Below are 15,859 nucleotides of genomic sequence, written 5' to 3' on the forward strand. Positions count from 1 at the left end.
TCTTTGGTGTTCCTCGGTTATGCTCACTGGTAATGATCAGAACCAAATGGTGTTCTTGAAGCAGTTGCATGCAGATATTTGTCTCCTACCGAATAGACACAAGAGCAGACTCATCTAATTAGCAGAATCCCCCCTGGACTCGCTGTCTGTGCTTCTGGCACATTAATAAAGCTGAGATGTGAACCAGGACCCCTGAGGGCCTCTCCCCATAAGTCCCTTGTAGAAACTTGTGGTGTTTAAGCAACAGCTCGACTGAGTGAGCCGGCCAGAGGCTCGCTCTGAACGTGGCCCCACTAGGAACTGTGCTCAAACGGTCTCAGCTGGGAGTTGCTCTGGTGTGTTTGGCTAATGGCATTTCAAAAGCAAATGCCATGTGCTGAAGAAATTCAGAGGTGTTTAACCCTGAAAGCTGGGATTTCAGGGTAAGCTGTGTAGTTGTAAGGAACCAGTCATGTCCTCCTCTGCTGTGTCAGCAAAATTCACAGTGCAGAGAGTTTGGGTAATTTTCTTTTTATCCCTGAAAGCTTAGGATAATTATTTTTTGCAGCCACATTAACTCTTATGATTAGTATCTTGATGGGGTTTTCATACCTATCTGAGTGATTCAGAGAGTCTAGGTAGTTGCTATAAGTGCACATTTATCAAGGAGGGACCCAGAACCATTTTTATTTAGTAGTAATTCACTGAAATATATTGTCAATCTGCACTCAAGCTATGTATAGGGATGGAAAAAAACCTTATCAGAGATCAGCAAAAAAGCTACCCTTTCAACAGACTAACTTTGACAATTTAAAAAATTTTGCTATTAAGAAAAAAAAAATCAGGTTTTCATCTTGTGTGACCTGGGCTCATTGTTCTTTAAACCCCACCCTAAACTATTTGAGAGATAACCATCTTAGGCATGTGGCATCAGATGATTCAGGCAGGATAATTTTTATTTTTACTTGGGTAAACTCTAAAATTAAGAGCAAACATATCTATGTTGATCTGAATTAACCAAACTTCCTCAGTTCACATGGAAATCACCACTTCCTTTTAAACCTTGTAGGTTTGTCATTGGTGTCAGGGATGAAAAAAATTATAGTTGATCCATTTTTTTCTTATAATCCCAGACAGCCCAGGTCCAGTAAAAGAAAAAAATAAATCTCAGAAAGTTCTAGTTACACAGTAAAGTACAAGCCCCTAATGGCTCTCTGAGAATGGCATCTGTGAAATTTTAAATATTGATATCTACGATCTTGTGCCCATTTGTTCTTCTCCTGACTGCAAAATCGCTGAGTTCTTTTAAATTGTATTTTTATTTCTTCCTTAAACAGTTTCTCATTTAGAGCCTCTCTTTTTTCTCGAGGTTAAATGGAAGCTTATCAGTGATCACACTCAATCTTCCTCATGTAGCTCAGATGGGTGGCCGAAGGGGCAACATTGTCAGCATGAAGGGAACACTAACCAGAAACACAGTGTGATGACGATGTGACATGTAGGACAGTTCGACTGGTTCCTTTGCTTCCAAATGTTCCCCTTCTCACATTTTCGCTTATACTTGTCATAGGAGCAGACTGGATTATATAAATACTTTTGCTAATAAGAAGCCTTTTTTTTTACAGCACTATTTTAAAAATAGCTATTCAACATAACAATCTTAATTTTAATGCACCAAATTACAGTTTTCAACAATTTAAGTGAGCATATCGTCACCCTCAGCACATGTTTGATATATACTTGTTATATATAGATGGATACGGCAATATCCACATCTATATTTGTCTACACACACACACACACACACACACACACACGGAGTAGAGCTACAGGACCCTGCTTAATAGTGTGTTCTGAATTTCATGTTCCCTTAATTGTCACTGGGCTTATTTATATGAAGTTATGATGCCATTTGTAGAACTTACTGGATTTGTTCCCGTCAAAACTTTAAAAGCCACAGAGCTTGTGGTGGGGTCACCATTATTATGTCTTGAGGACAGACCCTGTGCTCAGACGGGAGGACCGAGCTGTAGGGTCAGGGGGACGTGCCCCCCACCCAAGCACAACCCCAACCCGGTGTGGGCAACTTCTCTCGGTGCCAAGGCTTCTGCTACTGTCAGACCCAAAGAATTTTGTTTATTTAAATGACTGTTCGTACGATTTGGATTCTATTTTTGTAAAACATAGATTTCCCCCAAAGAAATTCAATAAATAAAGGACTTAGCCACTGAATCAAGGAAGCGGAACTCCAGTTTTTAACCTTCCGATGGGACTGGGGCTCTAGACCCGACCCATTTCAATGTGTCCTGCAGTTGGTCTTCCAGGAGGCAGAGGGCGCAGCGACCCCGCAGGCGGGTCCAGGACGGACTGTCTCTCTGGTCAGCGGCGGCTCGGCGCGTGTCATTGGATGAGGCTGGAGCTGTAGCTGAACCCGTAGCTGCTGGAGCGCGACAGGGGCTGCGGCGCCTCCTCGCTCTGCTCCGGCGCGTAGCTGGGGAACGTCTGCGCTCGAGACATCTTGGACGGGCCAAACCCGTGGCCTGGAGAGGAGGAAAGGAGAGCAGTGCTAAGACATGGGAGTGTCAAGCAAACAAACTACGCAAAGCAGAAGAAGCCTTCACGTGCTCACCGTGGAGCTCAAGGTAAGTCGGTAAAACCTGAGCAGCGTCCGTGCCGTGATCCTTGGTGAGTTAACAAGGTTGTATTTAAAGCTCAATATTTCCCCCAAGTGCACCTTGCCAAAAATTCTGGATGCCAGAGAGCTAGGTGGATATTTTAGGGATCTCAAACTTGTATGATCCTTCAACTTTTGGAATAAAAGCTGAAAAGCTTTTTCCAAAAAAGCTGTTTTTGATGGAGAGCCTGTGGGTGGCTTTCTGTTCTTTTGTGCTCAATTTCAGTGTACGAAAGCAAATTACACACTTTCTTCAGACCTCTGTGAACAGGGAACCACACTTGTCCCTAACCAGTAACCATCGACTATCGGGAAAAAGCTTTACAATGCTGGAGGCATTCCCCCTTTCTCCCAGAGTCCTGTAATCCCATTTCCTCGCTCTGGCCCTCAAGCCTGAGGCTGGCAATGCTTCCAGCTGTTGTGCATCGTCCGCAATGTCTTATTGGTTTCCATGGCTCTCAATAGTCCCTTCATTAAGTCTTCTTAAAAACTTCAGCTGAGTGTGTCTTCTCTTTCCTGCAAGGCCCTGATGATACAATGAAGAAAAACTGGAGAGGGGCAGAGGAGGGGAGAAGTTAGAGAGTTAGAGGGAGGGTTAGAGCAGGGGCTGAAGAAGGGGTCAGGGGAGTGGTCAGAGGTTAGAGGTGGAAACTCTGGAGCTAGAACAGCAGGTATAGATGCTGCCTCTGCTACTTACTAGCTTGTACTCCACCTCGAGGGGCTTACTTTGTCTCTGGGTTTCTTGGTTTCCTTATATGTAAATTCTGGATGAAAATAATGGCACTTAGCATAATGTAGTTCTTTTGAGTATTAAAACAATGAGTTAATCCATGCTAAGTGCTGTCACCTTAGTAAAGAGATACGATGTCACGGTCATCTCCAAGCAGGAGCGTTAACTAGGGAGGCGAAGGCCTCCCTAAGGAGGTGGCATTTTGCCATACACTGATCTGATATGAGGAAACCTTTTACAGTTTTTAATGATTTTGTCTACTTATCTTACCATTGACTCTAGATGACAATTCCTGGTTCCTATAATTGAGGATACTGGCATTTATCAGCATAAACCATCTGGAAAGTCTAACATTAAGACCATGTTTTCAGCCTTGGTTTTATCCTGTTATTTTTTTAAAACTCAAGACATATCTAAAAGAGCAGTGCTGGAGCACACCTTTAATTTGCATTACTATGGGCTGAAAGCTGAGGCTTGAGAATTCAAAATAGACTTTGCGTATGAACACAATTCTTTATCTTGGGTATAAAAAGTCAGCCATGCAACTAGTATTTGCCAATCACCTACTGAGACAGTCCCAGACTCCCCAGGAAAGACAAAGTGTGGAAGGTATGGTCCCTGGCTGGACAGAGTTCTGTGTGGTTTGGGGAATGATGATCAGACAAAGCCAGACAGCAATACGCACCACATGAAGGGTCCACACAGCCGGTGCCTTACAGGATCTGAGGAGAAAGCTAGCGGGGCCTAGAGAGCTGCGTTGTACTTCAACGCTCACAAGTAACTTTCCCTCTGCTGAGTGTGCAAACCCCACCAGTACCAGGGACTTTTGAAACAGACAGACTGGAGTCCTGCCATACCCTTTGAGCCTCACTTTTCTGCATGAGGAGAACATGCTTTCCCTAGGGGCTTTGAGGATGGTAGGAAACAACACGTAGGAAGACACTTGGGATGATAGGTACGCAATAAATGTGAGTTTTATTCTTTCTTTCTACACTGATTGGGTCCATATTCTTTCTGTTCTTTTTGTTCAGTGCTTATACTTTCTCCATTCTCTCAATATGCTGCCTGTCACTACTGGTATGGTTTGAATGCATTTCCCAAATTTCATGTGTTGGAAACTTAACTCACGAGGCAGCAGTGTTGGGAGACAGGGCCTCCTAAGAGGTGATTAGGTCATGAGGGCTCTGCCCTCATGGATGGAATAATGTCATTACCATGTGAGCAGGTCAGTTATGAAAATATGACTCAAATTGTACAAAAGTAATCCATGTAACCAAAACATTTGTACCCCCATAATACTCTGAAATTAAAAAAAAATTATCATGAAAGTGGCTTAGTTATAAAAGCAAGTTCTGTACCCTCTTACTCTCTCGTACTCTCTTGCCCTGCCACCATGGGATGACACAGCAAGAAGGCCCATCAGCCTCAGATGGCCCAGTCTCCAGAACTGAGAGAAATATAGTTATTTTCTTATTAATTACCCAGTCTGTGGGATCCTGTTATAGCAACACAAAAAGGACTAAGACACTCATATGACATGTTTTGAATATTTTTCTCTTTCAAGGTCAACATGATTTTCTTCACCTCCTCTATGAATAATTTCTAGTCTAATTAGAAATTAAATCATGATTTTTCTTACTGCAACCAATTCTTTGCAGACAGTTTATAAGTGATGCTATTAAATGCTTATCACAAATATAACATACCTCAGAACTGTATATATGAAGGCTTTATAAGTGCTGTTTGATTTTGGCAATAATGAGTGTGAGGAAAAAAAGAAAAATAATTAAGCATTTTCTCAACATTCATTTGAATTACGCCCTTAGGCACTGTTGATGAAAGCAAAACAAACCCTGATGGAACAGACCTGTTCATCCCATTAGTCAAGGACTCTAGTAAAATGCTTCCTAAACTTTTCCTCCAGATCACCCCCTAGAGACAGATAAGCCCACTTGTACCCTGGGGGTCTGGGGGAGGCTGCAATTTAAAAGCAATACATATGTTAATCGCTATTAGTATATTGTAAATGTCCTCTTGAATTTTGATTTCTAATCTATGTGTACTCATGTTTGTTTTAGTAGAAAATAATATTTTCTACCCACATATTCATTCAGGTAATGTTGACAATCTTGGAAAAAACATATTATATTTACCTTGTGGTTCATTCAAGTATACTCTGAAATGACACTCGTACCACCGTCCCATCACCTTCTCCCCATGGTATATATACATGCCCCAGAATCACAGTCCCATTACAAAAATAAGGAAATATATTGGCTATAGAGACATCTAAAACATTTGCTTTAGCCCCCCAAAATTATATGACCCCTCCCCCACTCTGGGAGCTCAAGAGTTTCGCACAGCAATGAAGGCAAAACCACTTTAGTCTTAAAAAGAAACTTTCCTGCTGTATCATAAAAAATCCAAATGAGTAATGAACTAGAAGGAACACAAATGCAGTTGAAAGTAACAACCAAATTGGAATGCACGACCAGAGGTTCACATCATGCATAGGAGAAAAATAGGAGAATGACAGCTCATTATGAATATTCTCTCTTTCCTCAGGAATTAAGAAGTACATTGTTGCTGGTACAGACTTACCACTGAGTATTCCCTTTTGGCTAGCCTCTGCTTTTCTATTCTTACTAACACTGATTTTTTTCTTGATATACAACATAAAGGAAATTAGTTTTTTGTAGGAAGTCAGAAGGATCCCAAAGCATAAAACTTGTGGTATTAATTGGTAAGAGACCATGGGCCCAGTAAAGCTCTTTAATGATTTGAATTTATGCGCTTTATTAGTTGTTAGAATCTGGGGGAGATGAAAGGGTATTGTCCCTTTAAATAACAAAACAAAAGAAAAAACAATGTAAAAAATAAGGTCTCAGGAGGAAGGGGGCAGCCTGGAGTAAAAGCATTAACAACAATTGGGTCTAGATAAACACAGGGGAGATGCTGTCTCCCTTCAACAAGTAGCTTCTAACCACTAGGGGAAAATGGAGGGGGCAGGCTGCAGATTCAGGCATGAATGGTGGAGGATGGAATGGAAGGAAGGACTTGGGGTGCAGAACAGAGATCTCTAAGGGCTCTCACTGCAGTGAATTGGGGGCCAAAAGGTTTTTAGGGAGTGTTTAATACATGTACGCTAACCTTGCAGTTAGGTAAAAGTTGAAACTGAACTAGAAGTAGAAGGGACCCAGGGCTGTCTACAATATCTTAGTAATAGCCTATTTTTTATATATATACATATATATATATATATATATATATGTAAACTTTTAATTGATATAGTTGTGCATATTTTGGGGGTACATGTGATATTAATAGTTTGCTATGTGTATACAATGTGTAATGATCAAGTCAGGGTATTTGGGATATTCATCACCTCAAATATTTATCTTTGTGTTGGGAACATTACAATTCTTCTTTTCTAGCTATTTTGAAATATACAGTAAATTATTGTTAACTAAAATTTCCTTACTGTACTATTGAATACTAGGACTCATTCCTTCTAAATAACTGTATTTTTGTACCCATTAGCCAACTACCCTTCATCCCCCCTCCACCCTTCCCCGTCTCAGGTAACTACCATTCTACTCTCCACTTCCATGAGTTCCACATTTTAATTACAGTTCAGACCGTGTTAAGGTTTGATCTTTGTGTTTTCCCAGGGTGCTTCTGACATTCCTTTGGAGATCTCAGGATCTCAGCTTCATCCTCTTGAACAGGTTTATGGGGGTTGTCAAGGCTCAAGTTCAGCACATTTGAGCCAATGGGAATGAAGATCACTGGTTTTAGGTCATAAAAAGCATGATTTAGAAAAAAACCATAATATAATAACCACTGTTCTCTAAGCACATACTTCATGCAGATCCTGTGCTAAATACCTTAGAAATATTATTTTTAAAAATCCTCATATCAACTCTAAGGTGAGATTGTGATAATTTTAGGTGCCAACCTGACTGGGCTAATGGATGCCCAGATAGCTGGTGATACAGTATTTCTGGGTGTGTCTGTGAGGATGTGTCTAGAAGAGGCTGGAATGTGGATCAGTAGACTAAGTAAAGATGTCTGCCCTCACCACTGTGGGCGGGTGTCATCCAATGCATTCGAATAGGACAAAAGGAGGAGGAAGGGCGAATTTTCTCTGTTTGAGCTGGAACATCCATATTCTTCTGCCCTTAGACGTCAGAGCTCTTGGTTCTCAAATCGTGGGACTCCAGGACTTACACCATTGGCTCCCCTGATTCTCAGGCCTCCAGAGTTGGACCAAATTACACCATTGGCTTTTCTGGGGCTCCAGCTTGCAGATGGTCAAGGAACTTTCCAGTGTCCATAATTGGGTGAGCCAATTCTTGTAATAAATCTCCTTTTATATATCTAAATGTATTCTGTCGGTTCTGTTTCTCTGGAGAACCCTTGCTTATACATATATCCTCATTTTTCATTTGGAAAAAATAAATTTGACACCTAGAGGTGTTTAATAACTTGCCAAGCTAGATCGTGGAGAAGGAGTGAGATCTAGGTCTCTGGGAAATGGAAGCCAAAGCATTGCCCTTGATGATTTGCTACCTTTCCTTTTAGAAGCTTTTTAAACTCACGGCTCACTTTAGAAGATAGCACAGCTTCAGAGAAGGAGTAATGCCTGTTTTCACAACTCAATTCCTAAAGACTTAGTGAAGTACCTGTGAAATGGCAAAGTGTGTTGCTGAAGAACAAAAAACAACTCAAACAAGTAAGGCTCTGTCTTAGTCTGTTAGGGCTGCTTAACTAAATAACCCAGACTGGATGGCTTAAACCACAGACATTTATTTTCTCACAGTTCCCTATGCTGGAAGTCCAAAACCAAGGTATTGGCAGGGTCAGTTTCTTCTGAGGCTTCTCTCCTCGGGTTACCGATGGCCGTCTTCTTGCTTTGTCTTCACGTGACCTTTCCTCTGTGTGTGTACATGTCTGTGTCCTAATCGCTCTCCTTAGAAGGACACCATTTGTATTGGATGAGGTCCCAGCCATATGACCTCATTTTACCTTAATTACCTCTTTAAAGATCCTAACTTCAAATACAGTCACATTGGGGACTGGGGAGTCAACTGATTTATTTTTAGGGGGACACAATTTGGTCTATAACAAGCTACAAAAATAAAATGAATCAGGAAACATTAACTTATGACACTTTTTCTTTTGCTAGGAATTATTTTATTTCTCAGATTTATTGAGGTATAATTGGTATACGAAAAACTTAACATAATTAATGTATTCAATTTTGTGAGTTTGGACTTAGGAATAATTACTTTCTTGACCTTTTCTCTGGGAAGTATTTGTACTTGTTTGTGAAATTATACAATTTGGGTTACAATACAATGATTAAATATGACATGTAATTTTTTATTCTTTATCTAAAAAAGAATTAAAAAATTTAATGGCTGTTTTATGCTACCAGGTTTTTTTATATAAAGTGTCAAATTGCATTGCACTAATTTATATTCCAACCTAGAGGGTATCAAACTACTTTCTTTCATAACATTAGATAGATATGGATATTATTAGATTTCTTAAATCTTTTTATTTTTAAGTGGAAGTATAAAAATTGTATCTCATTGTTTAGTTAATTTCTGTTTGCTATGTAAATTATCTAAAATTTTTGTAGGCAAATCTACCTTTGTGTTTCTTTCCCCATCATAAGAATATTAAAATATTTTCTCTTACTTTCTTTTTATATTTTCACAGATTTTCTCTGCTATCTTTAGCTCTTTAATTCGTTGAGAATTCATCTTGATTCATGCCCTAATTTAAGGATCCCTATATTGTGTAATGGTTAATAGCATAAACTCTGAAAGAAGACTACTTGGTTTGAATTCCAGCTCTACCACTTATGAGCTGGGTGACATCCAGAAACTTCTTTAACTACTCTGTCCCTCAAGTTCCTCAACTGCACAGTGGCAGTCATAATAGCTTATACTAATAAAGCCAAGTATTAATTGAGTTGATACATAACCATAACAGTGTAGTATAATAGTGTGTTACGATAGTGTTATATTAAGAGCAGAGGTCCTACCTTGTGACACACACACACACACACCCCCCCTTATCATCTACTTTAATCTTCACACAACCTGCTGTCAAGGTAGAAATAAAGTGTTTGTAATAGTACGTAGCACTGATACTTCGAATATAACCTGTCTGTTCTTTTTGGAATTTTCAGGAACTTCTCTTTGTTCCTAGTGTTGTAAGCTTCATGATATATGTCTTGGTGTGAGTAGCTTTTCATACTTTACAAATTTTGTTCAATCATGGAGCCAAGGTCTCTCATTGCTGAGAAATATTTCTGAATCATTATTCTAATTTTCTGTTAATTCCCTTCTGTTTTCTCTGTTCTCTCTTTCTTCCACCTCTGTTCTCTTTTTCTGGACCATCAATTATTTATATGTTCTGCTGCTGGACTAACATAATTTTCTAATCTTCTCTATTTTCACTCTCTTTCCTGATACTTTGTGAGAGATTTGTAATTTCCTTACCCTTACCTTGGAGACTTACAGAGCTAAAGATATTCTGCTCTAGTTCTAATTTGATAAAGCTTTTACTCCCCTTCTCCCTTCTCTCTCCCTTCTCTGACATAGAAACATACAGACATAATATACGTACATATGTTTATTGCTATTAATAGCTTTAATATTTGGGACTTTTATCCCCAAAAGAATGGTCCTTTCTTGTTTATCTCATAAGTGGACATCTAAATAGTTTTTACTCATATCTTTAAAAATTAGATAGAAATTTTTGAATGAGAAAGCTGCAGATCATTTAATTTTATATGGTATTCAGCCCACAGTTACAAAGAGACTGGTGGATTAATAATAATATTCAGACATAGAAAAATATCACATATAATAATTTTATTTGCCTTGAAGATGTTTTAATTTAATTCAGACAGAATTATATTTTAATACCCATTCTATAAATTCTCTATAATAAAAATAGTCATATCCATTATTCTAGTTGATGTAACATTTATTTATTCCTGTTGCTTGCATTTAATTTCTCTTGTATTTTAATTCTTGTAATTACCTAGTGGGATATTAATTTTCTGCAACTGTGATCTCTTTGTGAAACTTAGCTGAACTTACTATTAGCAGACAGAGAATTTATTTGAATAATTCTGGAGTTTATAAACAATCCGTGACAGACAATAAAATGGTAAATATTAAAGTGGCATAACTTAATTGGAAACATAATATTAGGAGTAGAGAATATAGGAAATACAAATTCATTAATATTGATTACAAAGAGGAATGGGAAAATATTCTATAATGAAAAATTCAGGTATTCATTTTTTTAAATTATAAATATTTCATTGCTATATTAAAAGGCTCAGCTATAAAATTTGAATACAATGTTACTAGAAACAATGTTGCATATTGGTATATCTTTGTTTCCATTTTTGAACATATTATTAGAGAGTTTTAGCAACAAGGAACTATTTAGGATCATGTAGTACCGTATTCCTAGTTCAGATAGAGATCTGATTTATAAATGGAGCTACTTAACAAATTTACTGAAACATCATGTTGTCCTACAAATCAATAACAGGAAGAATACATAAAAGCTGATGGTTCTTAAAATGAAGTATTAAGGAAAAATTAGAACATTTTATATGATACAATTCTTTTCTAAAAAATATAAGCTAATGCAAAATAACCCCACATTTCCATGAGAATGGGACTTCTCTATACAATAGATACTTAGAGATTTGTTACAACAGAAATATTGTAGATGAAATTATTGAGTGTTACATTTAAATAGCAGTTTGCAGAAAGTTCAGATTAAATATGAGGAATATTATGAAATTATTTAAAATTTACTCTCAGGTTTTTGTGTAAGATAGTATAGTTTTATTCTTCAATAGATACAAGATTAAGCTTGCATTTAGTCTAAGAACTTCTGAAATAGCTTTGAGGATATGTATCAAAAAATTTGCTTAACTTGACAAAGATCTGTTTTTCATATTACATTTTCTAAGTTTGAGATATGATTATCAAAGTAGAAGTTTGCCTAGGGCTTTTCCTTCTCATAACTGATTAGATTGATATTTCAGAGTTCTGGCAAGCATTCTGACCATCACAAACAAAATTTTGACTTCTCATATTTATAAATATTTCCTTTGTAAGTCCTATAAGGCCACAATGCCTAAATGGTCATGGCTTTCAAACTATCTCCCACCATTATGAATTACGCCCTCATTATGAGTGAAAATAACCATTATGTTAACAATGAAACATAAAAATCTAAATGGCAAGTGGTAGCAGATGAGATTTAGAGAAATGGAGAGAGAAGTCATGGAGCATTTGTTATACCCCACTGGGAAGACTGGATAATTTTTTCTAGTAGATGACAGGAAGATTTTGAATGATTTTAAGAAGGTGGCTAATTGGATCAAATTTATGGTTTGAAAGCTCACTCAGTGGGACTATAGAGTAGCTGTTTTCAACTCCTTTTCTACCATATTGTATCTAATGGACACAATTTAGCCCCAGATAGAACAACTTTTTATGCAAGACTATTGAAGAAATAAAAAGAAGCTTCTGGTTTTATGTGCATTTCCTCCAGATTGCTCATAATTCTTCTCCCTTTCTCCAGCTAATCAGTAATCCTCCAGCATCCAATAGGAGAGTTGAGAATTGCTGGTACAGGTCTAGACAAGAATGGGACCAGAAGAGTTGAGTATTGTGGGGAGTTGAGAAAGTTTATCCTCACCGAGAAAGATCTACAAGTATTTATTGTAATTAAATTCACTATTCTAAGGTCTGAATTGTACAATTAATAAACTCTGCAGTAATTTCGGAGTCCAGGATTCTGAAACCAAAACAGTTTTCTGGTTGGTAGTGCTTACTGGAGAGTAGATATTGCAATGTGCTTCCAGCAGTCCTGTAAACATCCAGGGACAGAGCAATAGATCTGAGATTCATGAAAAGGGAGTCAGGGAATGTAGGACAAAGGAGAATTCTCTTGACATTTCTTATGTTTTATGAGAATACTTTCCTAGGCAAGTTAAGCAATCATTAGGCATGATACCACTGTACCCAGCAGGCAGCAGTGAAAATCCTCATCTTAACTACTTGTTAGTCTTTAAGTTTTAATTAATTATTTTTATTTTACTCCCACTCTACAGGAGAATAAATATATTTGATATATATTTTTATCAGTTGTTTTTCATATTAGCTACTAATGCAAAAAGGCTAGAAAAAATGTATGCTTAGAATAACTGTCAGTTTACGACATCGTGTTACCTGTACTCCTGGCATTGAAAACCTGCAGGACAGAAAAGAGATTGGGAGTACAGATCCTAAGGCCAGTCCTAGCACTTAGCAGCTCACTTTGGGTCAGCCATAGTCGTATATTTAGTAGCAGCGTTCTGGGCTTGTGGTGATCCTGATTGTTAAAACTGAGCACTAACAATGTTCCAGGAAGTGTCAAATGTTTCACTTATTTTGATTTACTTAACCCACTTGATAGCCCTACAGGACAGGTGCTCCTATCCTCATCCTTAGATGAGGCCGCTGAGGTGCACAGACGTTAACCTTGGAACTCAAGCTACCAGGGTCAGAACTCTCCACTGACCCCCAAAAGTTTAACTCTGCCACATAGCACAATGGCCAAAGCAAAGGGCCTGATTTTGCAAATGAAAGCATATTTTACAGGCAAAGGTGCAAGGCAGATGTCGTAACTTTTTTTCTTTTAATGCCACACGGTTATAAGATTTTTCAAAGAGTACAGCATAATCTGAATTATTTATATTTCATACCTACTTGACAGTGAGAATGCTTTTTCCAGAGGTCTGTATCTCATTCTGTGTTTTACTCCCATACTTGTGGAAGTCAGAAACATTAGTTTTTCTCTTTTATTTGTTTTTATATGTAACAATCATTTAACTGAATAGAATGCTAAATCTTAGAAGGTTATGATTAATAAACTGTTTGCAATGTTCTTGGATTCTGTCTATGACAATGAGTTGGCTAATGTTTCTAAATTCACTCTGTGCTCACTACTGCAGTGGGAGATAATATTTTAATGCAAACCATTTATGTTTACATAATTAATAGCATTGACAATGCAAATTGGTAAAGCATATAAATTAAATTTTCCTAAATCTTAACTAAGTCAAAGACAGAAACAGTTTATATTTGCTTGAGTCTTAATGACTGCATGCCTGCACACAAGTCTCTGTCAATTAAAAAAAATTCTGGTACTGGGAAGTTTGGCTAGCTCTTTAGAGAAATATATTAGTTTATTTTCTTCTGTACACTGTAGATGAAAAGAAGTTACAGAGACCTTGAGAAATAAGTGAAAAACTATGAATTAAAAATACTAGAAAGAAATTTAGGAAAATAGTGTGAATTGTGAGATTTTTCTAAGTGTAAAAGCAGTTGAAGTTAAAATGAATGGTCATTTGTCACTTTTCAAGACTCCTAAAGAATAAAATCCTGAGTGTTATTCCTCTAAAACTTGAATTCATTCAGTCCTGTGGAGCCTCAATTTTAATGTGGTTTTCTTAGGAAAGGGCCACACCAACATCGTTTCTTAGCTGCCTTTCGGGTGTTAGTTGATACTTCAGCCTGGATTCGCTAAGGGATAATGACGGTGTTGGTGGGTGTGTTTGAAGTGGTCAGAAAACTATTTTTGTTTAAAAAAATTGAAAGAAATAATACCATAACAAGGCTGTCTGATGTAAGTTTTATGTTTCCTTTGCCTTTGTTGGGTACGTATGCACGTACAGTTCAGGCTGGTAGCACTGCCATCTAATGATTCTAACTTTTCGTCTGCAGTCATACAAGTTTTTGACTTGTGAAATTGAAACACAAATTGCAGTTTTCAAATAAATGTCATTTGTTTTGTAGACAGCTCATTCTAAACATAAATCCTGTGTAATGATAATGAAAGAACCTGTTGGTAGAGAAGAGTGTAGCAACTAAGACAAACAGGTGTCTTGTGGGAGCTAACAGTATGAAGTTCCAGGAGGAAGGTACCGGGAAGACATTGATGCAAGAGAGAGGAGAACACTCCTGCTTCACATTAATTCCTTCCTCCTCCTTTCACTTTCCTTTCTCCCTTTGCCACCTTCTTTCATAGCATTTTTCAAATGAATTGCTGAAAATCAATTCTTGGCACTAACGATAAAAAGGGTTGGTTTTAAATTTATTATATTTTTAAGTACTTAGTATTCTCCAGTTTCTTTATTGTATTTTCAAGTATATGTGTAATAGCTATAAGAAAATAAAGCTGAATTGTAAGTCACTTAGAGTGGCCCGCACTGGTGGCTTTGGAGTCAGACAGGTTCGGCTTAGAGGCAGCGTGAGCTGCTCTCTAGCATCGTGCCCCGTGACGAGTTCTTCTTGCCACACGAACCTCAGCTTTCTCATCTATGAGTTAGTGACACCTGACGTCTGAGAGTTTAGAAAGATGGTGTATTTAAAGTTCCTACTATAGGATATCATATTTAGTAGGTGCTTAATGAATGAAATACTATTATTACATGAGTTTGGCCGTCTCATTTTCTCCAGGATGGAGGGATTACAAATGTAATTCTTAGAAAGAAAATTAATACATTGACCGCCATGGGAGCTGTATTTAACCCAGGCTAGTTTTGAGCCCAGGGCCGTGGGAAGCAAAACCCTGCAGTTGGTTCATGAAAATCTTACTTGTTGATGTTCTTAGTGTCACAATTAATATTGACAATTTAATTCTAAAAATGTGGGGTGCGTTGCATATAGCTCGTGCACAGAAAACAATAACAAATTAGAAAGGATCATTTTGTTTTATAATAATAAAAAACGGTGGCCCCAGGGAAATTTTTTTTTTTTTCTAGTGTGGCAGTCAGTCTGTTGAAGAGAGAAGTTTGGCTGCAATTGTGAAAGAAACGCCTGGTAGACCAGAGGGGGACCCTGAGTGCTGCTGACACTGACAGGCTTACAGCCTGAGCTGAGCTATAGTGTAAAACATTTAAATGGTTCCAGGTGGGTTTAGGAACAGGACAAAGATGGCAAAATCCTATAACTGTTAGATGTTTTAAAGAGAAACTAAGGAAAACACAGACAAATGATACAGAACATAATTTGGGGTGTGATCGACTTGAGTTTGAGTCCTGACTGTGTAACTTAAGCCTGCGGTTCCTCTTTATCTGTAAATGGGAGTAATGCCAGCAACTACCCCAGAGGATTCAGTGAGGGTTAAGTGAGACAATATAAATAAACCAGTGGATAGAGGAAAGCCCGGTATATTGTATCAATAACTGCCACTTGCTTACCTTTTATTTTAAATGTGTCTGAATATTTAATTTACTAACAACTATGTTTTGATAGATTGAAGAAAAATTTTTCTCCAGAAATGGAGGTGGGGCAAAGGTGAGCTGCTTCAGGGTCCCTGATTGGGCAAGCCCCGTAGCTGGAAATCTTACAGCTGTAACATCCTCTGTCACCTGTTGACAA

General features: G+C 37.9%; 1 protein-coding gene across 1 annotated transcript in view; it reads right to left on the reverse strand.

The window, feature by feature from the left end:
• Positions 1 to 2,379: 2,379 nt before the first annotated feature.
• Positions 2,380 to 15,859, reverse strand: part of DOK6 (docking protein 6) — a 313,999-nt gene continuing 300,519 nt past the window's right edge. The window contains exon 8 of the mRNA XM_069467878.1: positions 2,380 to 2,519. Within this exon, the coding sequence (XP_069323979.1) occupies positions 2,380 to 2,519 (140 nt within the window). The remainder of the gene's footprint in view (positions 2,520 to 15,859) is intronic.

The sequence above is a fragment of the Eulemur rufifrons genome, chromosome 5 (genome assembly GCF_041146395.1).
Source record: "Eulemur rufifrons isolate Redbay chromosome 5, OSU_ERuf_1, whole genome shotgun sequence".
Lineage (NCBI taxonomy): Eukaryota > Metazoa > Chordata > Mammalia > Primates > Lemuridae > Eulemur > Eulemur rufifrons.